General features: G+C 41.9%; 1 protein-coding gene across 1 annotated transcript in view; it reads left to right on the forward strand.

Annotated features, from left to right (window-relative positions):
• The window catches only part of ACVR1 (activin A receptor type 1), an 84,500-nt gene that overhangs the window by 21,203 nt on the left and 35,971 nt on the right, over positions 1-27,326 (forward strand). Inside the window, exon 2 of the mRNA XM_087710295.1 lies at positions 7,040-7,205. Within this exon, the coding sequence (XP_087566421.1) occupies positions 7,162-7,205 (44 nt within the window). The 5' untranslated portion in view covers positions 7,040-7,161. The remainder of the gene's footprint in view (positions 1-7,039; positions 7,206-27,326) is intronic.

Below are 27,326 nucleotides of genomic sequence, written 5' to 3' on the forward strand. Positions count from 1 at the left end.
TGGCCTGGGGTCATGTGATCACTTCTGCGACCTTCTGACAATCAAAGTTAATGGGCAAACCCAATTGACTTAACAACTGTGCTATTAACTTAACAACTGCAAAGACTTGCTTAACAACTGTGGCAAGAAAGATTGTAAAATGGAGCAAATGCATTTAACAAATGTTTCGCTTAGCAACAGAAATTTTGGCCTCGATTGTAGTTTTTGAATATAATTCTATTTATAAAAAAAGCAGACCTAAAATATAAAGCGTCTTTCATGCTGAATTCGACTTCTGATCATTTTATGAATACATCTGTGTAGTTTTCTTGATATCAATATAAATTAAGTGGCTACAAACTATAAATGGCTTTGCCATTGCCTGTTTCTGGAATATTTTTGGTCTTTCCACTTTGCACAATGCCTGCAGCATTGATACTACCAGTATATCATTCCAGTACTAACTAAATCCAATTCTGCTTAGTGTTTTGGGGGTCAGCCATCAAAATAATCTTAGATATGTCAGTACAGACCTATATCTAGATTTATGAACTTCCATTAAATGATCTTGGAAGAGTTGCTAAGCCACAATGGGTTAGGCTTGGAACATCATCTGAACCCAGACCATTAAGGGACTCTGCCAAGATTAATCACAGTTTATCCTTATGCTTGTGGTGCATTTAACTGAAGCATCACATGGCATATGGCCCAAACAAGAAAAGGGGTGGTAGCTTTATTGCTCAGTTTCCCTTCTCTCCAGACCTAGAGATGGGAGTCAGAAATGGTGTAAACTGTGTGTGCATTTGTGTGTTTCTGTTTCTAGTATTGCTTCTACAGTTTTCCTCTACCACATGCACAATTAGTCTCAACTCCAATTAGACTACCCTTAGTAGGGTAGGATGGGGGAGGAGTACACAAAGTGATATTAACCATTGGTGGGCACCCAAAGTAAGATAGCTTAGCATTCATATCTCCCACTTGCTTTATAAAGTACCCTTTTCCCCTGAAAATAAGACCTCCCTGGATAATAAGCCCAATCGGGCTTTGAGTGCATGCACTAAAATAAACCCTCCCCCAAAAATAAGCCATCCCTGAAAATATTGCAACACAGCAGCAGCAACGAGGTGACCATGCTTGCTGCCTCCTGCACCTGAAAAATAATAACACCTCCCCAAAAATAAGGCCTAGCGCTTATTTAGGTGGGCAAAAGAAAATAAGACCCTGTCTTATTTACAGGGAAACACAATAATTGTGAGAAAACATTGTGGAGAAAGAGCTGTACTATATACTAACATGAACTTCCTTTTGTCAAATGTTTAATATGCAGGTACTCCTTGGGTTACATAATAAATTGCGATTGGGATTGCTGTCACTAAGTGATGCACTTTAAAGCAAGATGGGATAGGGAGCGCTGCTGGAGATGGGGGAGACTGGGGCAAGGTCAGTGAAGCCATGTTTGAGTGGGAGAAAGAGTAGGAATGACATATTGGAGTGACTTGTGACCTTCCCTGCTGGCTTCCACATTGACTTCGCTTGGTGGGGAATGACGATCATGTCTCCACAGCTTCTTGCAACATCATAATCATGAACTGAGCGTCTGGATTGCAATCACATATGCTGGTGGGGGAGAGATGCTGTGATGCTAGATTAGCAGTCCCCAATCTTTGGGGCTTGGTGGGCCACCTGGGGGAGAGGAGGGAGCTGCATACACGCATGTGTTCACCAGCCTTCTGCTTGTGCACCCCGGCCCGCCACTTGGACAGCCTGGTTGAGACTAGGCCGATATTAAACTGTGGCCAGGGGGTTGGGGACCCCCTGGGTTAAGAGGACTGGTCATAGGTCCATTTTTTTTCAGCACTGCCAGAACTTTGGGTGCTGAGCGAATGGACATAACTGAGGACATGTAATAAAATGTGATGAACTGTATTTTCCTTTGGGAGGACTTGTTTATTAACATTCAATGAAAAATTCAGAGTGAGGCATGCTGGTAGGTTTTCTTATTTACTGTATAGGTAGGTCAAGGATTACAACCACAAATGAGACCAGAATTTGCATTATAAGTCGCATGGCTGTAAGTCAAGTTGGACCCAAAATTACAACAATGTTTATGGTAGTCACTAAGAGAATCGTCACAGTCATTAATCAAATCATGCAGTTGTTAAGTGAATTCAGTTTCCCCAATGGATGTTTTTTTGCTGGAAATCGCATTGTGATCAGGTCACAACAGGATGCTGAAACCGGTTGTAAATACAGGCTGGTTGCCAAGCCCGCAAGTTGTGATCATGTGACCATGAAGGTGATGTGATGGTTTTAAGCTTGAGCACAAGTGATAAATCACTTTTTCTAAGGCCACCATAACTTTGAACTATAACAAATATACTAAGTTGTTGACTGCTTGTAGTCAGAACTTGTGAATAAGCATTCTGTAGGGAAGTGTTTTTAAAAAACTTAGCTTGTTTATTGTCTTTTTGGGGACAGTATACTGCCTGCTTCCCCGCTCCCCCCCAAAAGTGGGAAATTGGGCATTTTTTTGAACCAGAAAAACTTTCTTCCTTTTGTCTGGGGAATAAGATTTCCCAAATAATTTTGAAATGTAGGAAGAAGTTATGAGAACTGGTCATGAACTTTCTGTATTTTGAACACTGGTTCAAGGTTGTTTCCTTGCAAAACTACAAGACAATTTCCTTTGTAATGGAGGAAAAAACATATTTTTATTGGTTTTTCCAAAAGCTTCTACAGTTCTAAGATAAAAGGGAAATGAAAAAGCACACATTGATTTCTGGGATGAAGTCCTATTTTACTCAAGTGATAAGTTTTTCATGCCTTTTTAAAGAAGAATTTCAGCTGCTGCCAATTTTAAGTTGTATCTGTTGAAGTCCTCAGCTAAGGTAGCACCAGGATTTTCTGCTTAGAAATGGAATTTGTTTATTTTATTTTCATAATTACATGCTTTGTTCCATAGTCAAAAACCAAAGAATTCAATAAAATCTCAATAAAAATAATTGTAATAAAAACATTGAGAAGAGGGGCTGCTTTTTGTAATGTGTTCTAGATCTAATCAAGACTAAAATGACAACCAAAACATTTATTTACTTACACATAAGTAATTAGGAATTGCTGCTATTCAAAAGTTTTTAAAAGTCTATCTTGAATAGAGCTAATAACTTCATGGATAAAATCCATGTAGAAATACTTAATGATTTATAGCTCCTTGCAATCTGACAACTCATAATGACACATACAATATAAAGAAAAATTAAAACATCTATATGGTATCTTTGTGGTTGCTAAGAGTTGTTAGCACACAATCACACAATGATACATTTAAAATTACACTGTAATCAGAAAATCAATCGACACCAAGAGATTAAGATCAAAACATATTTTGATCTTTTAAGTATGATAGTTATATTTATATTAATCATCAATATGGATATAAAATATGGGCAATATACAGCATCAATGGAAGCTTCTCCAAAATATCTCAGTTGCCATTTTAAATTGAATGTGATTTTTTTTTATTTAATTAATATCAACTAGATATTTTGGAGAGACTTCTAGAGATGCTATGGATTGCCCATTTTTATATCTGTATTGATACTTTATTTGTTATTTGTCTGTCATACTTAGTTGAGTGAGTTCAATTTCCTAGAGGCTATTAGAGAGGGGGCGGTCTATTCGCCACCAAAGAAATAGTCGAAAGCAGTCAAACCATTATGAGGAGCAGTTCCTTTTTTTCTTTGGCTCTCCTCACCTCCTAAAAATATGGAATTAGAATGGGTTTCTCTCTTTTTTAAAAAAAATATTTTTTTATTTTTACTATATAAAAAGAGAGCAACAGTTTCAATGTCTATATAAAACAGTGTGTTGTCTGGTTACAGTTAATTTGAGGAATAATCATCATCATAATAGAGGAATGCGGTGGCTCACTGAGCTTGTCGATCAGAAGGTCGGTAGTTCAAATCCCTAGCACCGCGTAACTGAGTGAGCTCCCATTACTTTTCCCAGTTTCTGTCAACCTAGTAGTTCGAAAGCAGGTAAAAATGCAAGTAGAAAAATAGGGACCACTTTGGTGGGAAGGTGACAGCGCTCCGTGCACCTTCGGCGTTGAGTCATGTCGGCCACATGTCCACAGAGACGTCTTCAGACAGCGCTGGTTCTCCAACTTAGAAACAGAGATGAGCATTGCTCCCTAGACCCAAAAATGACTAGCTCGCATGTGCGGGGGAACCTTTACCCTTAAATAATAACAATAACAATAATAATGTTCATTAGTAGTGATCATATAATAACAGTATTTTCTCATAATATTAATATGTAATTGTTGATATTAAATCATATTAATAATAAACCTTATAGTGAAATTAATCCTTTTCTTACAAGATATGGAATATTTTGAAACATGGGGTTCATTTTATCAATGGTTAAATAACAGAAACAGAAGTTAGAACATTTCGAATGGGTTTCTCCTTGAGCTGTCTCCTAAGATGGGCTGATTCAGGTTAGAAGTCTCTTGGAAGCAACATTGAAATGGCTTGCAATTGATTCCCCCACCCCATCATATTGTTTCAATCAGTGACGTGCGGTGAGGGATACCGTTGGTGAGGCAAGAGCGCAGCAGCGGCGAGAAGCAACGTCCCCGCCGCTGTGTCCGACAGGCATCTCTCGTTTATGATGGGACACAGCGTGTCGGACACAGCGGCGGGGGTGTTGCTTCTCGCCGCTACCGCGCTCTGCCGCCTCGACCCCGCCTCCTCCGTCCCCGCTGACATTCTTGGGAGCAGGTCGGGTGGCTGGCTGGCTGGGAGGAGAAGAGCGGTGAGTCTTTGTGCCGGCTGGCCCGCCAGGCAGGGAGCAGGTCGGGTGGGGGTGGCTGGCTGGCTGGGAGGAGAAGAGCGGTGAGTCTTTGTGCCGGCCGGCCGGCCAGGCAAGAAGCAGGTTGGGTGGGGGTGAGTGGCTGGCTGGCTGGGAGAAGAGCGGTGAGTCTCTCCCCAGCCAGCCACAAGGGCTCACCGCTCTTCTCCTCCTCCTCGTCACCCTCCCCGCTCGGTGCTGGGCTGGCTGCAGAAGAAATGGCGGATGGTGAAAGAAAAACCTCTCCAGAATCACCCTTGCACTTGCGCAGTCGCTCAAGTGCAAGACATGATTCGCTGCTCTCAGATCAGGAGGCGGGAGAATCAGTGCCTCTTTTGCCTATTAAATTTTTTGCTTTTTAACTCCTCCTTAACTTTTAAAAGGCGAAAAATTCCTTAAGCAAAAGAGGCCCCGAGTTCTCTGGCCTCTTCCTAGTTAACACTGAGAGCAGACACCAAGCCACTGTGACTTGAAATCTGGTAGCAACTATCCTGGCTTTAATTAATTAAAAAAAAATATTTAAAACTCTTTCCTTTCTCTCAGGAGACTGGGGAGGCTCCGCCTCCCTTGCCTCTAGTGACTGCACGTCCCTGGTTTCAACTGATATTGCGTATAATTCAGGTATTAAAATTTAGTCTCCAGTTCCGGTCATTTATTTTATTTTATTTTGTTTAGAAATTTTATATTGCCACCTCCTTGGACATGACGACTCAAAGATATAAAAACGCCACATTTAAAAATAAAAATAATAATAAAATAAAACGCTAAACTTTTTGACACCAACCAAGGATGAAAAAGACTTGGTAAGGATCCCCCCCCACCTTCCTTAATCAAGCGGCACTTTCAGAATGCTTTGAACCGCATTAACAGCAAGAGATTTATCAGTGATGCAGAGAAAACAGTTGGGCTGAAGCAGTTTGTGGGGGTTTGTTTGTGATTCTGGTTATCTTTTTTAAATCTCTAGGCGGTTAGTTAAGCCTAGCAGAGGCTTACAAAAGTTCCGTGATTAATCTTTCAATGGCAGTGAAAGAAACAAGGCAATAATCAGCCTGTTGAAAAAAAATGGAGGTTCTTTTCCAAATTTTGGCAATACAAACTTGGGAGGCGGGGGCTTCCTTGATCGTAAAAAATGAAATTGGGCCATATGGGGCCTGTGGATTGCCGATCCTTTCTCCAAAATAGGAGTTCAAAAAGAGCAGCTTGGGACCCACATGAACAAAACCAGATATATTTGTGCTGCGTTTTGTGGAGGAAAGGTTGTTGCTATGGGTGGTCCCCCCCCCTTGCATTTTGTGAAGTAAAATGGTGGGCGGGGAGTCCTTTGCAGATTCACTTTGGGTTCTGGTCCCACCCATTTTAGTTGTCCAGCGTATGGCAAGCATTCAAATATGATGGGGACAGATCTGAAGGTGGCTGACAGGTAACTTTTAGCTTAATCTCTTTTTGGAGAAGAGAAAATTCTGCAGTCTGAACTTAATTGTAGAACAAATTTTGTCTCATCTCGTTTTCTGCTGAATTTCTGCTTCAAAGTTCACCCGTGGAAGAGCCTGTGATGATAGCCATAAACTGTAAACAGGCTTTCATGTGCAAAAGTATCCCTTCATATAAGAGAGGATAGTGGAAGGAATTCTGGTCACCACTGCGGCTTTTCACAACTTAAAAAAAATTAGCAGAAGTCAAATAAAGTAGTTCAAGAGACATATATAGCTTATGGTACCCTTTATTTAAGGGGACGGGATGGCTCAGTGGCTAAGATACTGAGCTTGTCGATCAGAAAGGTTAGCAGTTCGACGGTTTGAATCCCTAACACCGCGTAATGGAATGAGCTTCCGTTACTTGTCCCAGCTTCTACCAACCCAGATGTTCGAAAGAACATAAAAATGCAAATAGAAAAATAGGGACCACCTTTGATGGGAAGGTGATAGCGTTCCATGCGTCTTCTGCATTTAGTCATGCCGGCATTTAGTCATGACCCCGGAAACGTCTTCGGACAGCACTGGCTCTTCAACTTTAAAACGGAGATGAGCACCGCCCCCTAGAGTCGCGAACAACTAGCATGTGTGTGCAAGGGGAACCTTTGCCCTTTACCCTTTATTTAAAACAGTGTTCTTCTTTGATTAGTCACTCTTTTATTTGTAAAAGGAAACTATTTGTTCTCAGGGACAATATTGATCAGGTTATATATGTTTTTTTGCCTTTGCTGCAGAAAAAAAGAAGCTTTACTTCATGGCAAGGAGTAATATCCTGCAACAGAAATTGCCCCCCAAACTGGGCAGAAGGAATCTTCATAAATTGTGACGTGCAGACCTTCAATCAGATTTTGCTGAAATGGGTTATACAGCTCGCAGTTCAGTCCTGGGATTTATTCTTAAGTAAGTATATATAGAATGGAAACTTCATTAAGTAAACAATACAGTGTGTCAGTCATGTGTGTGTTTGTGTGTGTGTGTGTGTACAGCATATGTATATGTATGTGTATGTGTATGTGTATATAAATACAGTATATATACAGGGCGGGGCATAACCTTTTCCTAGGGGGTCACAGCAACACTTGTAATAACAACACAAATAATTCATACACCATTCGAAAGCCCATCAAAAACTGAGTTTATTGACACGATTTAATAGTCAGTATGACCACCATTAGCCCTTCGAACAGCATTCAAACGAGGTGGATAAGAACACAACAAATCTTCAAACAGTTCCGTTCGATTTTCCAGATTTTTCAACACAGTTTCCAAATTCATTCTCAAAGTTTCAACCGAAACAAATTTAACATTTAATAGCTCATTCAATTCAGTTTTTTATGGGCTTTAAAATGAGGTGTCGCGGAAGTTGTAAACTGCTGTCGATCTTGCTGTGACCCCCTAGGAAAAGGTTATGCCCCACCCTGAAAATTGAACGGAACTGTTTGAAGATTTGTTGTGTTCTTATCCACCTCGTTTGAATGCTGTTCGAAGGGCTAATGGTGGTCATACTGACTATTAAATCGTGTCAATAAACTCAGTTTTTGATGGGCTTTCGAATGGTGTATGAATTATTTGTGTTGTTATTACAAGTGTTGCTGTGACCCCCTAGGAAAAGGTTATGCCCCGCCCTGTATATATATATATGTATGTATGTATGAATGTATGTATGTGTATACATACATACATATACATATATATATATATGCTGGTCTTGTTGTATTCGGGTCTTTTCCCATGTAAGACCCGAATACAACAAGACCAGCATACCTACACCCGCGAAAATCTACGAAAACACACACACACACATGTATGTATGTTTGTATGTGTGTGTGTGTATATATTTGGCGAGGTCTCACTCGCTATCTTCAGGCTGGGTTTTGGGCTTAAAGGTTTTTTTGGGGTCTGATTTGCCATTGCCTGTTTCCCAAGGACAACCAGTTGCCTTTGTGCCTTACACTAGAACTCAGTCTGAAGTTCTAGTCTGAAGCCTTAAGCACTACACCAAACTGGCTCTCACTATTTCTTAGGGTAAAAGTAAAATATATTAAAATTCATGTCTCAGCTCTTGAGATATGTTATACTCCAGGTTTCACGGGGGCTAAGGCAGAAGCAAAAGTGTTTTAGCACAATATATCTGAAAGATATAAGATCAAAAATGGTTGCTTCAAAGTGAGATGGAATAAGTTTGACTTTCTATGGTAGTCAATTAACCAGTGAAATAAAATCAATTATCCTTTGCACATTATGAGAAATTCAGGATACCATTACATTCAATCCAAGTCAATGTTGAGTTGAATGGTCTTCTAAATCTAATCTATAAATATTTTATTTATTTATCTTTTAATGTATATTATGGCATAGCAAAATAACAATGAGGCTTTGTAGTGTAATTGTACCCATCTGTACTTCGCTTCTTATATTACTGTGTTCGATCATTTGATGTGTGGGAATATACCTGGGTGTAACTCCTGAATGATTACTTATGTTTCTAATGCCATACTACTATTATAAATAATTGACCACAGTTTAGGATCTAATATGTGCGTCTTCTCTGGGCAAACCTGGTCTTTATTTTAACTTCAGCCATGGAATCCTAATGTTTCTTCTTTCAGGGCCTGTTTTCTTTTTTTCCTGAACACGCAGCTCAAGTTGTCCTTTATGTCACCCTTATCAACATTGTGATGGCTCATTGGCTAAGACACTCAGCTTGTTGATCAGAAAGGTTGGCAGTTCGGTGGTTCGAATCCCTAGCACCGCATAACCGAGTGAGCTCCCGTTACTTGTCCCAGCTTCTTCCAACCTAGTAGTTTGAAAGCCCATAAAAAATGCAAGTAGAAAAATAGGAACCACCTTTGGTGGGAAGGTAACAGCATTCTGTGCGCCTTTGGTATTTAGTCATGCTGGCCACATGACCATGGAGACATCTTTAGACAGCGCTGGCTCTTCAGCTTTGAAACAGAGATGAGCACTGCACCGTAGAGTTGGGGACAACTAGCACATATGTGCGAGGGGAACCTTTACATTACCTTTACTGTTCTGATCCCCCTCCTCCATCCAGGAACTAAAGCCGAGACAAGCGTAAATGAGAATGTTTTCAATAAGTCCAGACTCCCGGTGGCTGAAAGCCAAGTACACAAACAGATAAGCACTTTGGCAGCAAGTCCTACAAACCTTGGCAGCAATGCAAACAAACTCTGGCAGCAATCCAACCTGCCAAGTTTGTTTCTCGTTAGTCCCTATCGTTGACTTCTGCAAGAAGGGCGTGGCACAAGCAGTCTCTTTTATAATCTGGAGAGGAGCTTAATGAGCACCAGCTGAGCGTAATTACCTCCTGTAATTACGTAGTTGTTCTTGATGCCCGAGTAGCCCTTCGACGGCGTGCATCCTGGAACAACTCACAGGTGGTTTCTGGATCACTCTCCCCACTGATCCAAGACTCAGGCGCCACCTGGTGGCCAACCAGTCTCTCTACACCCTGCTCGGAGTCGGAACCCTGTCCAGGGTCCTCCACATCCTCCAGGGCCGACTCATAAGGCCCCTCGCTGTTGGAGTCTGGTGGCAGCTCCAACGGCTCCTGCCGGGCCACAACACTTTACTATCAACATTGCGAGGCTGATTAGAGTCTTGTGATAATTTCAAGGGCAGAGCTTCAAAAGCTCTCAGTAAGGGGTCTTTAGTTGGAGTTAAACCTGCAAGCCTATGGTTTCTCATCTATTACAGGGGTGGGGTACATTTTATGCCTTAATGGATAAATAGGAACCTGACCAAGCATGTTGAAGTCTCTCTTGGCAGCAAGAAAAGGCGCAGCCCGCTATTGGTATGCAAGCCTCCCAGCGCACTTGCACAGATAGCCCTCTCCTGTTGGCATATACTCATATTCCTATATAACAATTGCCTGTGGTTCTCCTTAACAGTGAAAGGAGAGAGGAATCCCCGAGGGTTGCTCATCTAAAGTGTTCTACAATCTTGAAATAGCTTCACTTTCGAATTTTCCAGTTGAATAAAATGTGGATGAAATCTTCAAGGAGTACCGTTTCATGATGATCCAAGCACCTTGAAACCACTGAACGTTAGTTTTAAATTAACTTTAAGGGAAAATCATACGCTGGGAAATGATTGTTTTGAGTGACTGGAGTGGCAGTGTCTCCAGCGAAGTGCTTTTTGGTGGAGAAGCAAGAATGAAGTGAATCCCTGGGACACCTCCTGAGAGAATAGAACAGTGTTTCTCAACCTTGGCAACTTGAAGATGTCCGGACTTCAACTCATTTGCTGGCTGGGGAATTCTGGGAGTTGAAGTCCGGACATCTTCAAGTTGCCAAGGTTGAGAAACACTGGAATAGAAGAAATTAGCTTTTTTTTTGGGAACCTAGATTGGATCCTTGATTGATTGTGGGCCACCAAATTATCAGTTCCTAGCAACAGCATAACCTAACCTGATCTTTCAAATCCTCCAAGGGTGCATTTAGTGTTACTGTAACTTGAGTCTAACTATCTTGCTATTGGTCATCCTCTTCCTCTTTTTCCTTTCACCTTTCCCAGCATTAAGGCTTCTCCAGAGAGCTAAGTATTTGTACAATGTTTCAAAATAAGATAATTTGAGCCTCGTCATTTGTACCTGGTATAAGACCCCTGGGTTGATTTTTTTTTTTTTTAGTGATCTATTTTCTGGAGTGGACACTGTATTCTCAGGAGTCTTTTACAACACCAAGGTTCAATAACCTTCCTAGCTTATTTCTTCAAAGTCCGACTTTCACTTCCATAGAGTGTCACAGGGGATACATGGCTTACATGATTCTGATTTTTATAAAGACATCTTTATAGAGATGTCTTTAAAGACATATGGATATCTTCCCCAAGGCCTTCATAGCTGCTTTACCTATTGCTAATCTGCAGCATATTTCTTGAGTGCTTGTTTCTTTATTATTGATGGTTCAGCCTAAAAGGTAGATACTATCTACCATTTTGACATCTTTATACCTGTTGTCATTACTGTGATATTCTTTATATTGAATTTTAGTCCCGTTTTTTTTTTCAGTATAATCCTTGACTTTTATTATTGCAGTTTGCAAAAAGCCAATGTTTTCCTCTAAAAGTGCTGTGTTGGATTGATGGCCAAGCTGTTAGAGAATCTTGTAACTATTGGTTCAGTAAGCAGGTAGTGCCTAACAGTCATTTGGGTTGCTTTACCTAATTTCATGACAAAAGAAAGGCATGGAGATAGCCAGTTAAGATTTGCTTTCCCATTGACTTAATGTGGGTAACTGGACTACAAACTTGTATAAAATATATACGTTTGGAATTTATTATGTTCCCATTATACTAAGAAAAGATCTTGTGTTGAGCAGCGATCCTGATACAGTGAGAACTTTAAGCAGGACAGATCCTTGCAATAATGAATGCAATTAATGAATTAGTGGATGGATACCTACATGTTTGAGAAGTGAACAGCAGAAATTAAGAGAAATTTCCTTATGTATTGCATGTATTGCTCCTCCTAGGAACATTTAGTACATTTCAGGACTTAGACTATTATCTAAGGACTTTGCAAAAGTACTGAAGCCTAGTAACAATAAACCTAATAACAATATTAGGGTAACTTTGCACAGCGTGATGATAGTCACAAGTATTACTAATACAGTATTCCTTTTATTTGTCATGTATATATATTTGTCTCTAAGTCTACTGACAAACTAACAGAGCCAAATTATTGTATAGAGCAGCTTTAAAACAAGCTTACATATTTCTTTCTATTTTCCCCAGGAAAAAAAAAGACCTCCAGAGACTTGGGGATCTTGTACAGAAATTGACTGATGAAAGGGCTCAATATTTTGTAGTTTAAGTACAAGTGTAACACATATAGTTGAGAGCATTCTTACACTCATATGTGGTAAGAACTTTTATCCAGTGGTGTTTGCTCGCTTTCACTAAGTCCAGGCTGATAGGTATTTTTGAAAGTAAAATAGCTGGGTGTTTTGAAAGCTTTTGATGGAGTGTCAAAGGATTTCTTGTATTACAGGAAAGCTCAATACTTTCACATTCTATCACTGTAGATTGATTCTAGTTTTTTGTATTTTTATTAAAAGTAATCCTAATGTAGGGATTTGTTTAATGCAGAAGGATATAAAAGATGGGTTGAGTGTTACTTTTATGTTAGAGTAACCTCACTTTGAAAAGTCTTCCCCATTCCTTATACAGTAGGAGGAAAGTTAGAAACATTGATATTATTAGTGGCTTCTTTGCTTGGATTCAGCCTGTGCAAAAATATGCTTGATTTCATCCAGATCGGGAATGAGAAATTGATATTTTTTGCAAATTTTGTATACCATTTTATAATACTTCTATATAAAATTGATTGGACTTTTGGAGGACTTTGATCCCTACTTCACCAATGAGTACCATTTTGTTTCTCGTAGTACCCCTCCTGCTTGGTATCTGGTCCAGTGGTGGGTTTCAATTATTTTACTATCAGTTTGCTCATGGGCATGCTTGCGCAACACTTCTGCGCATGCTCAGAAGCCTCCGGGTAGGTAGGCGGAGCCTCCCACCACAACCACTCTGGTTCACCCAATCTGCGGTGAACCGGCAGAAACCCACCTCTGATCTGGTATTAGGACTTTTTCCTTTTACTTGGCCCACTTGCTTCCATGTACTTAGAATGATGGTCCTTCATATACAGCATTCTCAGCCACATTTTCATTTGTCAGGATTCAAACCAAAAAGATAATTGTACATAAGGAAGACTGCTGTAACCACAATCTTGTATCCATTATGTAGCATAGCTGCGGTCCAGCTCAGTGCAGCCATGTGGACAAATTGCAAGCTTACAATTGAGTAGTCTCTATTCTTCTGGGAAAATGAGATAGCTAAAGAGCAAACACAACATTAAGAACTTCTCCTCCTACAGTGTCTCTGCTCATCCCCCAAGGTTCTTTTTCAAAATAAGGGATTTAACCTTCTGGCCGGGGCATTGTCCTATACCTGACAAGTTTACTGAAGAATTTTTTCTCCATTGTAGTTAACAAACATAAAAAAGAACTGGTAGTTGACTAGTATCACAAAGGTTGCTGGGCTACGGTGAGAAGAGACAGCTATCAAAATCTAGCTTGTGGCTAGATTGTATTTACTGTGCAGCATTCACTAAGTAAATCTCTTGCCCATTGTCAGTGTTAACCTTACCCTTAGTATGCCACAAAATGTATATCTATTATAATTCTAAGACAATAAGTTGGTCAGGCAAGGGTTGATAATAGAGCATGGTTATTAATCTTTAATTACAGGCTTAAATGCCATTATTTACCAGCTGAGTTGATTCTATCTCTTCTTTCAGATTAGTTTGAGTCTTCTTGCATTAAAACCTTCTATAATATGGCCTCTCTTTGGATTTCACTCAGGTTAGGAGATTTATTAAAGAAAGGCTTTTAGTCATTGAAGCCCAGGATGAAAGAGGATTCATTCCAAATTCTGTCCAAACTTAGTTTAACCATGTAAGGTGGCAACCAGCCAACTACATCAACTCACTCATCATTTCAACCCAATAAAGTTTCTTCTTCTGACACAGATATAATAGTATACACCCTCTGTGCTTTTACACAGTACATTCAGCACATCCACAATGAAACCTCTCCTTATGTTTGTGGTTCATGTTGAGGCACTGCTCCTTTTACAGTGATATTTGAGGAAGACTCCTCTTCCATTTCTTACTACATACAACTGAATTGTCCTGAGGAATTTCTTATCATTTTTCTCTTTTCAAACAAGAAAACTGCTATCACCCTTAAGGTAGCAAAGTTCTATATTGTTGCTATGAATGTGCACAAACAATTGACTATACTCAGTGGTGAGATTCAAATCTCTTTACTACCGGTTCTGTGGGCGTGGCTTGGACGTGGCGTGGCTTGGTGAGCGTGGCAAGGGCAGGATACTGTAAAATCTCCATTCCCTCCCCACTCCAGGGGAAGGTTACTGCAAAATCCCCATTCCCTCCCGATCAGCTGGGACTCGGGAGGCAGAGAATAGATGGGGCGGGGCCAGTCAGAGGTGATATTTACCAGTTCTCCGAACTACTCAAAATTTCCACTACCAGTTCTCCAGAACTGGTCAGAACCTGCTGAATAGCACCTCTGACTATACTGCACATGACTGATATCCGTATACCAGGTTCATTTGTCTTTTGGTTCTGTGGATGCTTTGTTGGTTTTCTCCTCTCTTTCTGCTGTAATTAGATTATGTATGTTCTATTTTATTCAGTCCCTGATCAAATAAATATCTCATCCCCTAGTACATCAAGCAGGTTCATCTGCCTTGTAATCCCAAAGCAGCTTTTCCTCTATTCTAGAAAGTAAGCATTCATGGCTGCTCTTTTCTAGCATTATATACTGTGCCTCAAAAAGCTTGTTGTGACAGGAAAGTTACAGGAAGAAAATGATTAAACTTTCTGTTTAATCTTGTGATGTGGCAGAAGTTACAACATTAGGGCTCCCTAGAGATTTCATATAAAGTGTCATGAATTTTAAGGGCAAGTAGAGAAAGCTGTTTATATGAAAGAACTTTCAAGAATAAATAACCAAATGCCCTTTAGTGTGAGAATGTACCTTTTAGATGGAATGTTCCCCTTCTACATCCCAGGGCCTTTTGTTTTGTTTTTCCTGGTTGAGACAAATAAATAAATAAATAAAAGAGTTTTTGTAGCAATTAAACCGAAAAAAGGACACCCTATTTTCAGGTGCCGAGGAAGAGCGAAGTAGCACGCACAGAGGCTGCATTGCAGCATTTAGATTTCTAAATGTGTTCTTGGCTTAGTCTATCATATTTGCAGATGGCCTACTCTCTGGGGATATGCTGCAACCTTTTTAAACTGGCTTCCCTCCTCCCTTTACTATTCTTCTACAATTAGCTCGCTTGTTGTCTCCCAAGACATTATACTGCCTTTCCCTGCACAGATTTGTATTTTGTGGTGAACATATTTAATGAACAGCTGTGCATCTGAGTCACGCTGCAAATTATCCATCCCCCCCTCCCTTTCCCTCTCCGCCTTTAGCAATAAGGTGAAACGTCTCAGCTGAAGTGTAAGTAAATTCTATCAGCTTCCCCAGTGGGATAGCATTGGGGAAACTGGAAAGAAAGGATGGAATTGCGGCAATTGCATGCATCAAGAGGCTTCTTCAAGTTGAGCTCAACTCCTAGTGACTACATAATACATCCAGGTAAGCCTTTTGGCCACATACAGCATTGGTGTGCCACTCCTTCAATTTCCCAGTGTAAACTGCACCTAGGAACTTTTTAGTAGGGTCCCTTCTAAGTTATAACTGACACTGACTCTGGTTTTCTTTTTCCAACATCAGCCAGCGTCCCTACGTGCTGCCACTTGTGTTGTGTTGCATTCTCTGTAACCTTTTTCTTTTTGACGGTGAGAAGATAGGACATATGAGATTACCGTCTTCCCCCAAACACTCAGGACGCAAAAGTTGTAATTGGTAATTTCTTGGAATGGGTGTTTGTATGTGTGTAGAAATTCTACTGGCTAGAATTGTTCAGGTTTCTATTTATGGCAGCAGTCCTTCTGTAAGTGTGAATGCAACACATTGTTAACACATTTTAAGTATCCTGCTGGCTAAAATAGCATGTCCTTCATTTATGGAGCAGCTATTCCACCAGAACTCAAGAGTGTCTCAGGTTAAAGGATGTCATGGCACCTGATAAAGGCTGACTCGTATCAGTAGAAAAGCTGCCTTGCCCTTGTTACAGCCTGCCAGAATCTGTGTGCTTTTAAGTTTGTTGCATTACAACCTGCGAGCATTGGGAATTTGAGGGGCTGAGCCCTGAAATGCTCTCTTGGCCAAGAAGAAAACATCTAGGGCACATCTTCAACAGACTGTTTCTTGGCTTAAATATTCCCCAGCCATCAGCACCCAAGGCATGAATGTCTGCATTCCACTATGTGCAAATGCTTGGCTTAACAAATTATTGATGCGTCTAAATTGTTCACACAGAGGGAGGAAGACCAAGAAGCATTAGCTCATCTTGCAAGAAAAGCAGCCTGTTAAATTCTTCACGTTGATATGGTACTGATAATGCTGATATTTTTTGCAGAAGAACTCATTTGCTCTTTTTTCAGACACGCTGCTTCTATTGCTATGCACGTCTTCTTGTATTGGAGGATGTAAAGAATTCTGGCCCCATAGATTTTAAGAAGCAGGAGTTGTGCATGAAACAAGTGTAAAAATACTAGAGAGTTATAATTAACATAATGGTGCAGACCTCTGTAGAGTCAAATATGTCCCTTTTTAAAATATTTTTTTTATTTTATTTTAATACAAACAATCCATCTTCCATTAAACAGTGTGTTGTCTGGGTACAAATATCTTGTGCAATAACAATTAGAATTTACAACCATATTCATTATTTATCTGCTCATGACTTAATACTGATATATATAACTAATCTGATACTATAACAATCCTCTTCTTAACTTATTTAATTCTATTAACATATTTTCTATATTTCACTTATCTACTTTCATTTCTAACTTTCATATTTGTTCTCTAATCATCGGTAGAATAGTTCCCATATGATATAATATTCAGTTTGTTCCTTCTCTTTAATTGTAAGTGTTAACCTATTCATTTCTGCACATTCTAATATGTCCTTCAGCAGTTTGGGAAAGAATCTGAAGTTAAAGGTTTTCCATCCTGATCCCATAAATCTAGTGAAAAAGGGAGAAACATCTACATTTTTGTTTCATCTTCAGTTGGTTTTCCTGAGTATCCAGTTGTACTACTACAACCTTGCAAGCATTGAATTGAAGCCTATCTGGAAATAGAATTGATTAGAAGCTATTAAATTGTCTTGCGCCTTTGTTCAAGGAGGCATCTATCCTTTCTCTCCTAAGACAGGAATGCATTGTTGTGGCATTTCCTTTGTTGCACTAAAATAGCTTTCCCTGACCCGGTGCTGTCTTGACATGTTGGGTCACAGCTGTGATCGTCCCCAGGTAGTAATACAATACATCTGAAAGGCGCCAGGTTGAGGAATGCTCTACTAGCTAACACACAATACTGGCTTAAATATTGCAAGTTACCTATGCTTGTGTACATTCTTGGGGTAAATGTGGAGTGCCAATTAGCTTTTTTGACTATCTATAGTTACCCATAAACTGACAAGCATGCAGGGGTCTTGAACCATGGCGGACAAATGATTTGTAACATGATGACATTTCAGAAGCCTGTAAGATTTTTCTGGGAAGAGGTTCTCTTCCACAGACTTAGTTAACAAACCAGCAACCCCTAGAATCAAAGATACAAGCAACATCTAATGTCCTTATGCTTATGAAGTATTATTTTTGGAAATAATGATATATTAAGTGTACTTATTAAGGGGATAATCCATTCATTGCCTTGTAACAGCAATATCTTTAGAGTAAAGGATTCTGTCAGTATATTTCTCCATAGTGAGGGGGGAGGAGTATCCAGGATGGGTTTGACCTTATCCTCTCGTGATTGGTTTGAGTCAGATAAGCTCTTTGGGCTCCGCCCCCTGGAGGTGAGCCTGCCCAGTTTTCTGACTCAAAACGATCGTGAGATGTTGCTCATTCGAGAGCTCCAGGAATTTACTAGGATCTAAAGGAAAATTCATTTGGACCCGTCGAGTTTTGCCTCCCTGCTTCACTCCTCCTGCAGGATTGGGTCTGCCACTAGCCCCCTGGGGCGGCAGGCTGCCCTGGACACTGAGGACATCCGAAGACTCTCAGTGAGGAGCTTGGCCAGGCAGCAGAAGGAAGGGCAAAAGCCTCTAGCAGGTAGCCCTAACCAGGAGGACGGGCAAAAGCCTCTAGCAGGCAGCCCCAACAGCTGAGGCTTGTAAGAGCTGGAGATTTGACTCACCCCAATCAAGGGAAAGGTTGCACCTCTCCAGACCTCCAGTAATTTTCAAAGGATTAAAGAAAATAAACTTGGACCCGGCGAACCCTGCCTCCCTTCATCGCAGCCTCCTCCTGCAACGACCGGATTGCCACAAGCCCTCTGGGGCGGCACGCTGCCCTGGCCATTGAGTGAGGTGGAGTCACTCTGTGAGGACCGTTGCCGGGCAAGCAGGAGAACCGGGCACACATGCCTCCTAGAGGCAGCCCTTGATGAGAGGCTTCTCAGGAGCAGAAGCGCTCCTCCGCTCCCCTCAGCCACGAGGTTTTTTTTTTTTAAAAAGGAAAACCTGTGCTGGCAGCTATCACCAGTGGACAAGGTGAGAGCCGGAAAGGCTCTAAAACAGCTGCGGGAGATGAGCGGCAACCGCATGGCAAGCTTGAAAAGGCAAAAGCCATTCCCATGTGCTCCAGCAAAGAGGAGCCTTTTGAATTTGGAGCCGGGGGCCATCTTGAAGCCACGTGGCCAAGATGGCGGCCCCCAGCAGCTCAGGAGGCCGGCAGGACAACAACCACCACTTGAGGAGACCTACAAAGGTGAGAGCCGATCGCAGAGGCATTAGCCAAGAGCGAGGGAGGCAGCAAAGGGCAAAAAGGAGTTAAAGAGGCAGGTGGTGGATCAACACCCCCCCCAAGCCGGAAGAACCACCCCCCCCCCCTACCTTTCTGGCTGCCAAGTAACAGGAGAAGGCTTCCTCCATAAGAACATTCTCCTTTAATTAGGAGGCTGATCGACATCCCTAGCAAGCTGGGTTTGTCACGGCTATTTCTTGATTCCCCCTTAAGAAAACTCCCCTTTAATTAGGAGACAGAGGGGGGGGGGGCGAGAGGCTGACCGGCATCCAGCAAGCTCTGTTTGTCATGGCTATTTCTTGATTCCCCCTTAAGAAAACTCTCCTTTAATTAGGAGACAGAGGGGGGGGGGGCGAGAGGCTGACCGGCATCCAGCAAGCTCTGTTTGTCATGGCTATTTCTTGATTCCCCCTTAAGGAAACTCTCCTTTAATTAGGAGACAGAGGGGGGGGGCGAGAGGCTGACCGGCATCCAGCAAGCTCTGTTTGTCATGGCTATTTCTTGATTCCCCCTTAAGAAAACTCTCCCTTAATTAGGAGACAGAACGGGAGAGGCGAGAGGCTTACTGGCCCCAGTAGCAAAAACTGTGTTTTGTTTTGTTAATCCCAAGCCGGCAGCCCGCTGCAGCCTGGAAAAACGCAGGGGGGGGGGAGAATATTCAGCCCAGCTGCTAAAGTGCAGCTCCCAATGGAGCCCCCAATCAGGTTACTGAAGACCTTCCAAGGGTGGGGGTGACTAGGCAAACGGCTAATGCAATACAATACAATACTATGCAATACAATAGCAGAATGGGAAGGAACCTGCAGGCTTTCTAGCTCAATCCCCTGCCCAGGCAGGATATCCTATACCATCTCAGACAAATGGCTTCCTATGGTTGATTAGGCTGACTCTGTAAACCACCTAGAGAGGGCTGAAAGCCCTATGAAGCGGTATATAAATCTAACTGCTATTGCTATTGTCATTGCCACCCAACAGCCTCTTAAAAACTGTTGGGGCTCTCACAATGTCTGGAGGCAGGCTGTTCCACTGATTAATTGTTCTAACTGTCATGAAATTTCTCCTCAGCTCTAGGTTGCTTCTCTCCTTGTTTAGTTTCCACCCATTGCTTCTTGTTCTGCACTCAAGTGCCTTAGAGGATAGTCAGGCAGCCTCCTCTCTGTGGCAACCCCAGAGATATTGGAACACTGCTATCACGTCTCCCCTAGTCCTTCCTTCCAGTAGACTAGACCTACCCAGTTCCTGCAACCGTTCTTCATAGGCTTTAGTCTCCAGTACCCTGATCCCCTGTTGCCTTCTCTGCACTCTCCTTAAGAGTCTCCACATCTCTTCTACATCATGGGGACCAAACTGAGTGCAGAATTCCAAGTGTGGCCTCCCAAGACCTTAAAAAGTGGGATTAACACTTCACGGGAGATTGATTCTAGTCCTCTGTTTATGAAGCCAAAAACTGTGTTGCTCTCCTGGCAGCGGTTGCACACTGCTGACCCACATTAAAGGGGTTGTCCACTAGGACTCCCAAGATCCCTTTCACAGTTACTACTGTGGAGCAAGGTATCCTGTACCTGTGCACTTCACCTTCATTGCCTAAAGGTAGAACATTACTTCCTTGAATCCCATTTTCCTAGGTAGTGCCCAATGTTCAAGGGTACCAAGATCCTTCTGTAGCTTTAGCCTGTATTCTGAAGTGTTGGCTATTCCGGCCAGCCGGGGGTTCATCTGCTAACCTGATGACCCCCCCCCCCCCTCATCAGCCGTTAACAAACAAAGAGCTAACAGTCATTCCGGCTCCTTCTTATGACCACTTGAGATAACAGCAGTTCTTAAAGGAACAGTACTACTATCATGGCATATATTTTGCTATCCCAAATGTTAGCTTACACACCTAACACCCTCATTCAAATCACTGATGAAGATGTTGAAGAGTACTGGGCTCAACACTGGACCTTGGGAGACTCCCTGCACTCTTCCCTCCATGAAGAGGCAGTTCCACTGAGGAGTACAGGTGGGTACACCAGTTACCAAGGCACCTGGGGTGACTAGGTCTAACCCACATTCTTCTACTTACCTAATAGTAGGTTATGGTCTACCTTATCAGGACTTGCTGAAGTCCAAGTTAACTATATCAATGGCATTCCTATGGTCCACTAGGGTTGCCACCGTAATCTAATATGGCCAGTCTGGTATGATGTGTTTTTGACAAACCCATGTGGGCCTTGGGCTCTCGAGACGGTTTTTTCTTCCTTTCTGAAGGGGGGGGGGGAAATCACATCAGCAATTCTATAGTGGTTCTCCAGCACTCCAGGATCTCTGATAGATATAGTTTCAGTTGTTTGGAGAATTTGTCCGCCAGCTCCTTCAGACCCCTGGGTGTAACCCACCCGGTCCTGGGAATTGGACCTTGCCTAAGATAGACAGGCTGCCATTCTTCCCTATCTCATCTTGGGTTCCTAATCTGAATTTGGGATGCTGTTTTTGATAGGTTGGATTGTTTATCCCTTCGGGTAAAGACAGATGCCAAGCACGAGTTAAATAGTTCGGCTTACCCCTGCTGCTTGTCACCTTCGGGCCCCTTCTCCCAGCAAGGGACCAATCGTTTCCTTAATCTTTTTTGGTTTTATCAGGCGGGAAGATGCCCCCTTTTGTATTTTATTCTATTTCATTATTATTATTGTGGTTGTGGTTCTTGTTGTTATTATTATTAATTTACCTTTGTGGCAGGCCTTTATTGTGAGCCTTAGCTCCCCTCACTCCATCTTTACACTCTAGTGGCCACCCATTAAACTCCGTCTGTGTTTACATTCTGAATATCTCTGCGCTAATCCTAGCCATAGAATCATAGCACCCTTATGGCTGGGGGGGGGGGGAGAAAAAGGGTCAGACAGGCTGGTCCCCATGCCAGAACCCACCACAAACTCAGAATGGGATGCCCGACTATGAGAGATCGCAGAAGCACCTCAGATAGCCTATGAATTTAGACAACATTCGCTGAGGGCAGAACATACAGCAGGGGTGGGTTCATCAGAGCCGGCTGGCTCAACCGGACCAAGGGGACAACTTGGAGCGGAAGCTGCAGCCAGTTGACCGCTTGGCGGTGGAGCGGAGCATCCTGAGGAAAGACCTCTTCCCCCCCAGGGTGATAAGGACTATCCAGGCCGCCCGCAGGCCCTCCACAGAGCGCTTCTATGGCTCCACGTGACGGGCCTTTGACTCTTGGTGCAACTCCCGGGGGTCCAACCCCATCCAGGCTACGGTGCCTCAGGCTCTGGACTTCCTCCAGGCGGGCCTGGATAGAGGGGTAGCTCCTAACACAATTAGGAGACAGGTCTCAGCCATCTCATCAGTTCTCCCGTGTGGCAGAAATCAGTGCCTGACACACCATCCCATGGTCAGGCAATTCCTTAAGGGGGCCTCCAACCTCAGACCACCTACGGTACACAGGTACCCTTCCTGGGATTTACACAGGGTATTGGACGCTCTAACGGGTGCCCCATTTGAGCCATTACAAGCAGTTTCCCTTAAGTTCCTGACCCTGAAGGTGGCTTTCCTGGTGGCCATCACTTCCGCCAGGCGGATATCCGAACTGCAGGCGCTGTCCACCAGGGAGGATCTCTGTGTCTTCCACCAAGATAGGGCGGTGTTACGGCTGGATCCATCCTTCATTCCCAAGGTGTGCTCCTGCTTCCATCGAGCCCGGGAACTGATTTTGCCCAACTTCGGTCCAGATCCTTCTCACCCATTGGAGAGGAAGTGGCACACTCTGGACGTTAGGAGGGCTCTGAGGATTTTCCTCAGGAGAACCAGGCCAAACAGGAAATCCGAAGCCCTGTTTGTCTCCTTCCAACCAGGATCCCTGGGTAATAAGGTAACTTCCACCACCATCGGCAGGTGGCTGCGAACCTGCATTGCCACTGCTTACCAATCGCAGGGGTTACGGACACCAAATCATATCACAGCCCACTCCACACGGAGTGCAGCCACATCCACGGCCTGGGCCACACAAGCATCCCTGGCCGAAATCTGCAGGGCAGCCACGTGGGCTTCCCCCTCTCCCTTTGTTAGGAACTATAAGTTGGACTCCTTTGCCTCGGCAGAGGCCTCGTTCGGCCGCAGGGTGTTGCAGGCGGTTCACAGGGCTGGACCCATGCCTCAACAGGCCTGAGTGGGGGACATATGGTCTCAGGGATCTCCCTCCCTAGGGACGTGCAGGCTTTGGTACGTCCCATCCTGGATACTCCTCCCCCCTCACTATGGAGAAAGGGCGTTGGTACTTACCTGATACGCCTCTTCTCATAGTGGGGGGAGGAGTATCCAGTCCCTCCCTGACTAGGTTTGTACAACTAAGTGTTATGTTCATTGTTATATTGTTATTTAATTATTGATGTTGAAGACAAAAAAAAAAAAAAAAAAAAAAAAACAACAACAACAACAACAACAACAACACCTGAATCAAGAGCCTGGAGTGAATGATGCAATGAGTCAGAGAGAGCTTTTCGTCATAAAACTGGGCAGGCTCACCTCCAGGGGGCGGAGCCCAAAGAGCTTATCTGACTCAAACCAATCACGAGAGGATAAGGTCAAACCCATCCTGGATACTCCTCCCCCCACTATGAGAAGAGGCGTATCAGGTAAGTACCAACGCCCTATCTCATATTTATATTTTGCGAAAAGACAATTAATTAAACAAAAGTCTTGGTTTACATTTTAGTAATCACATTTTTTTAAAAATAAAAAATCTTCATTCGTATGACATTGTGATTCATGTCATACATGGAATGAAAAACAAAATATGCAGTGGTTTAATTTAGAACAAGCATTATTAACTCGTCAGTCTTTAAAGACGGTGTCAAATGAATGTTAATGGTTTCATCTTAAATATGCAGAATGGGTTTTTTTATAATAATAATGAACTCTATATTTTGATTATTCTCAGTGATAAAAGATGAAGCAGATTAATTTTATGTGGATATTTTCTCTCTGGTAAGTCCATCTATGGAAAGTTGTTCTGTAGCATTTTGCAAAGGGCTTTTAAGAGCAGCAATTTCATACTGTTCTTGCTCATCATTGCAAAAGGTCCGATTAAAAGGGAGCAGAAAGCCTAGTGGCACCTTAAAGACTGATAGCATAACCTTTTGTAGGCTAGAGTTCGCATTATCTAATGGTCTGACTCTGACTGTATCTTGTATAGATGTCATTAGCAATGCAAAATAAATGGACAAGCTTTACAGGAAATTCAGAAAGTTCAGGTCAAGGACACTTCAGTCCATAACAGTTTATATTAAAATTCATTTTACTAGTTTCTAAAATGTTAAAAGAATGTTTGCGTAACTCTAGAACCATTTCCTTGGTGTGATTATATAATCCAATAAAATGAACAAACAATGCCTTTTTTTAAAAGGTGTTTGCTTGTCAAAGGTAGTATGGCTTGCTTGTTGACCTGTCTGAATTGCCTTTCTAATGTAGATAAAAGAGCAATTAATAGGTAATACAGCAATTAATAGCAATTAAATTTAATCTTGGAAATAGCCTTTGTAAAAAGACAAATCCAACCCTGCATACTTAAATAAACACAAGTATGGAAGGTATAGTGGATTAGTAATTCTACATAAATTTAATCAAAATTGTATCTAGTAGTAATATATCGTGGAGAATGGGTGTTTGGATAACACTGCTGTCTAACACAACATTAGGTATGTTTAGCTCATAAGGGCTTTCTAGTCAGGACCAAAATACTAGGCCCAAGCCAGCATCACTTCCTGAAACAATTATTATTGTTATTATTCAATTGTGTTAAGCCTGGTGCTAGAATTTACAACCTTAGAGGTAATATATACAGACAAAACTCGATATTAGCATTTCAAGTGATGTTATGGATTATCTGTAAATTTTGCTGAGGGAAGATGATGGTCATGGCAATGGTAGATCTATGTAGATGCTACTGTTTTTCTTCCAAAAGGACATATTATGCATATAAAAGTTTAAGTTGAAACCAAATATAAAAACCAGTGAAAACAATTAATTCGCATAATAAAACCAAAATTGTTTTAGGATAATGAAGATGCCACACATGGTGCTACTTGATGTCATACATGGTGCAGTTTTGGGTCTAGTCTGGGTTATCTTAACTGCGTAGTTGCGTTCTTTTAACTTTAGGGGTTAAATAAGGGATTTAAGGGGAAAAACATTAGATACTTAATACACTGAAACCCCAATTATCCTTCCAGAATGTGTATTATCCTTCCAGAATGTGTCTCAGTACATCTTTCTAACAAATGAGGCTTGCCAACCCAACTTCTAAAACATGTCTTGGATTCAAGCCATTTCTATATTCCAGTGCACCCTAAGTCGTTGTCTTCCCCTCAGAAGAAGGCTCAGTTTTCATTGACCCAGAGGGTTGTATTTTCTAGGCTTTGATGGTCTCTTTTTTTTTTAACTTAATAATCATCCTCCTGGTTGTTTCATGTTTATCTAGGTGAAAGGCAGCAATGAAATTTGACTTCTTGGCTAACATTCTTGGCATCTGGGGAGTTGATATGTGTTTTCAAAATTAACAAGCTTTCTTTTAAGATCTGTTCGTACCTTGCTTGAATATAAAGGCTAGCTGCATATCCCACGTTCTCCGAGCAAAACGGCAGCCGGCAAGAAATCTTGACATCCCTTCCAGAAGTTTCTTGGCAGGACTTCAACTGCCTAAACAGTTTGTTGGCTTTAGTGTAGTAAGAGAGTTGAGCTCTATTTCTTCTTAAGCATTATATATCAAGAAGTGCTTGACATTTGCCTCCCTAAGGGTATCATTTAAACAGCTTGTCTTGATCAATAGAAAAGCCTTCCTGATAAAATGAATACAAAATCTGTATTTTTGGCAGACTAAGGCTGCAAATTGTTCTTTCCTTTTGCTTTTGCTTCTGCAAGGTCTGTGCAGTAACCTAGCACTGCAGACCTGGTTCGTATTTTGCTGGGTGCATAAAGGTTACCATTAGTTTGCGTACATTTGGCTCACAGTGAAAATCATATATGTAGCATTTCAGCAAAATATTCAAATGGCGTATAATTAGCTAGAACACATGCAGACCAAAGCATCTATGAATGAAATCTCCTACTGCACAATTGGAATTTGGTAATATGATTTTCCCTTCCTGTTGCCCCTTCCCCACTTCTCCTTTTTGAAGCATACAGATAGTCCTCAACTTACGACCACAGTTGAGCCCAAAATTTCTGTTGCCAAGGGGGACGTTCGTTTAGTGAGTTTTGCCCCATTCTACGACCTTCCTTGTATAGTTGTTAAGTGAATCACTGCACTTGTTAAGTTGTAACACACTTGTTAAATAAATCAGACTTCCCCATTGACTTTGTGGTCAGAAGGTCGCAAAAGGTGGTCACATGAGCCTGGGACACTGCAACCGTCATAAATATGAGTCAGTTGCCAAGCATCTGAATTTTGATTACATGACCATGGGGACAACCATGCAGTGGTTGTAAGTGTGAAAAATGGTCACTTTTTTCAGTGCTGTTGTAACTTTGAATGGTCACTAAGTCGAAAAGCACCTATATTTAAGGATTCATACTAAAAAAGTTGCAGCATTCTTTTTCCTTAAAAAAAAACTATTAATGTAAGTTCAAAACGTGATCTAAGATTACACTTTAAAAAGAGGCCTAGAAAATTACAACGTTAAACAATTTAGTGTGTCCAGGTTGATAAAAGTTTTCTTCTTTTCCCTTTTGTCTAAAATATTCCGGATATTTTGATGGATTCCAAAACCTCGGAATGCACTGTAATCAACAGGCCTGCTTGATTCCCAGTGATGGTTAATGTAATTATGGACCAAGCTTGCCAGTTTGAACCCCAAATGTGGTAATTATAAAACGAGCCCAGTTCATTGACAGGAGATATCACAGTGGGCCAACTTCCAGTCAGCATGAAATTGCAAACTCTTACATTATGGCCTGATAGGAATGTTACTGCTGACTCCACTGGGGTGAGTAGATTAGACCCCCTGGTGTTAAAAAGGGGGCAGAAAACAGGCCAAAGCAAAACAGATCATTTTGTCTTTTTAAAAAGTGATTAGTTCGGCTGCTACTCACAGTTTTCTGCTATGCGATTTTTCTAAAGTTGATCTGGTAAGAAATGTGGAATTCATACCTGTAAGACTAGTGTTGGGAAAAGCCTTTGAACAACAACATCCCTGGTGGGCAAGATCCTTTGATATTGGATGCAATGCTTTAGGTCTGGTTTGGATTATTATTTTTTTAAATTGGTCAAAATATCAGCCTTTGCTTTTGGAATCCAAATATTACACACTAAGCCAGTTTGGTGAAATGGTTAAATTACCAGGCTAGAAATTGGAAGATCATCAGTTCTGAATGACTTTGAGCCAGTCATTCTTACTCAGCCCTAGGGTAAAGGCAACGGCAACCACCTCCCAAATTTTGCCAAGAAAACCCTGGGGACCGGTCAGACAGTTTTCAGGAATCAACACTAACTAAAGGCAGGCACACTCTCCCCCCCCCCCCTCTCTCTCAACATACCTCTGTTTACATTA

This window comes from Thamnophis sirtalis, unplaced genomic scaffold (genome assembly GCF_051295495.1).
Source record: "Thamnophis sirtalis isolate CommonGarterSnake01/CBP01778 unplaced genomic scaffold, rThaSir2_p1.2 scaffold_1, whole genome shotgun sequence".
Lineage (NCBI taxonomy): Eukaryota > Metazoa > Chordata > Lepidosauria > Squamata > Natricidae > Thamnophis > Thamnophis sirtalis.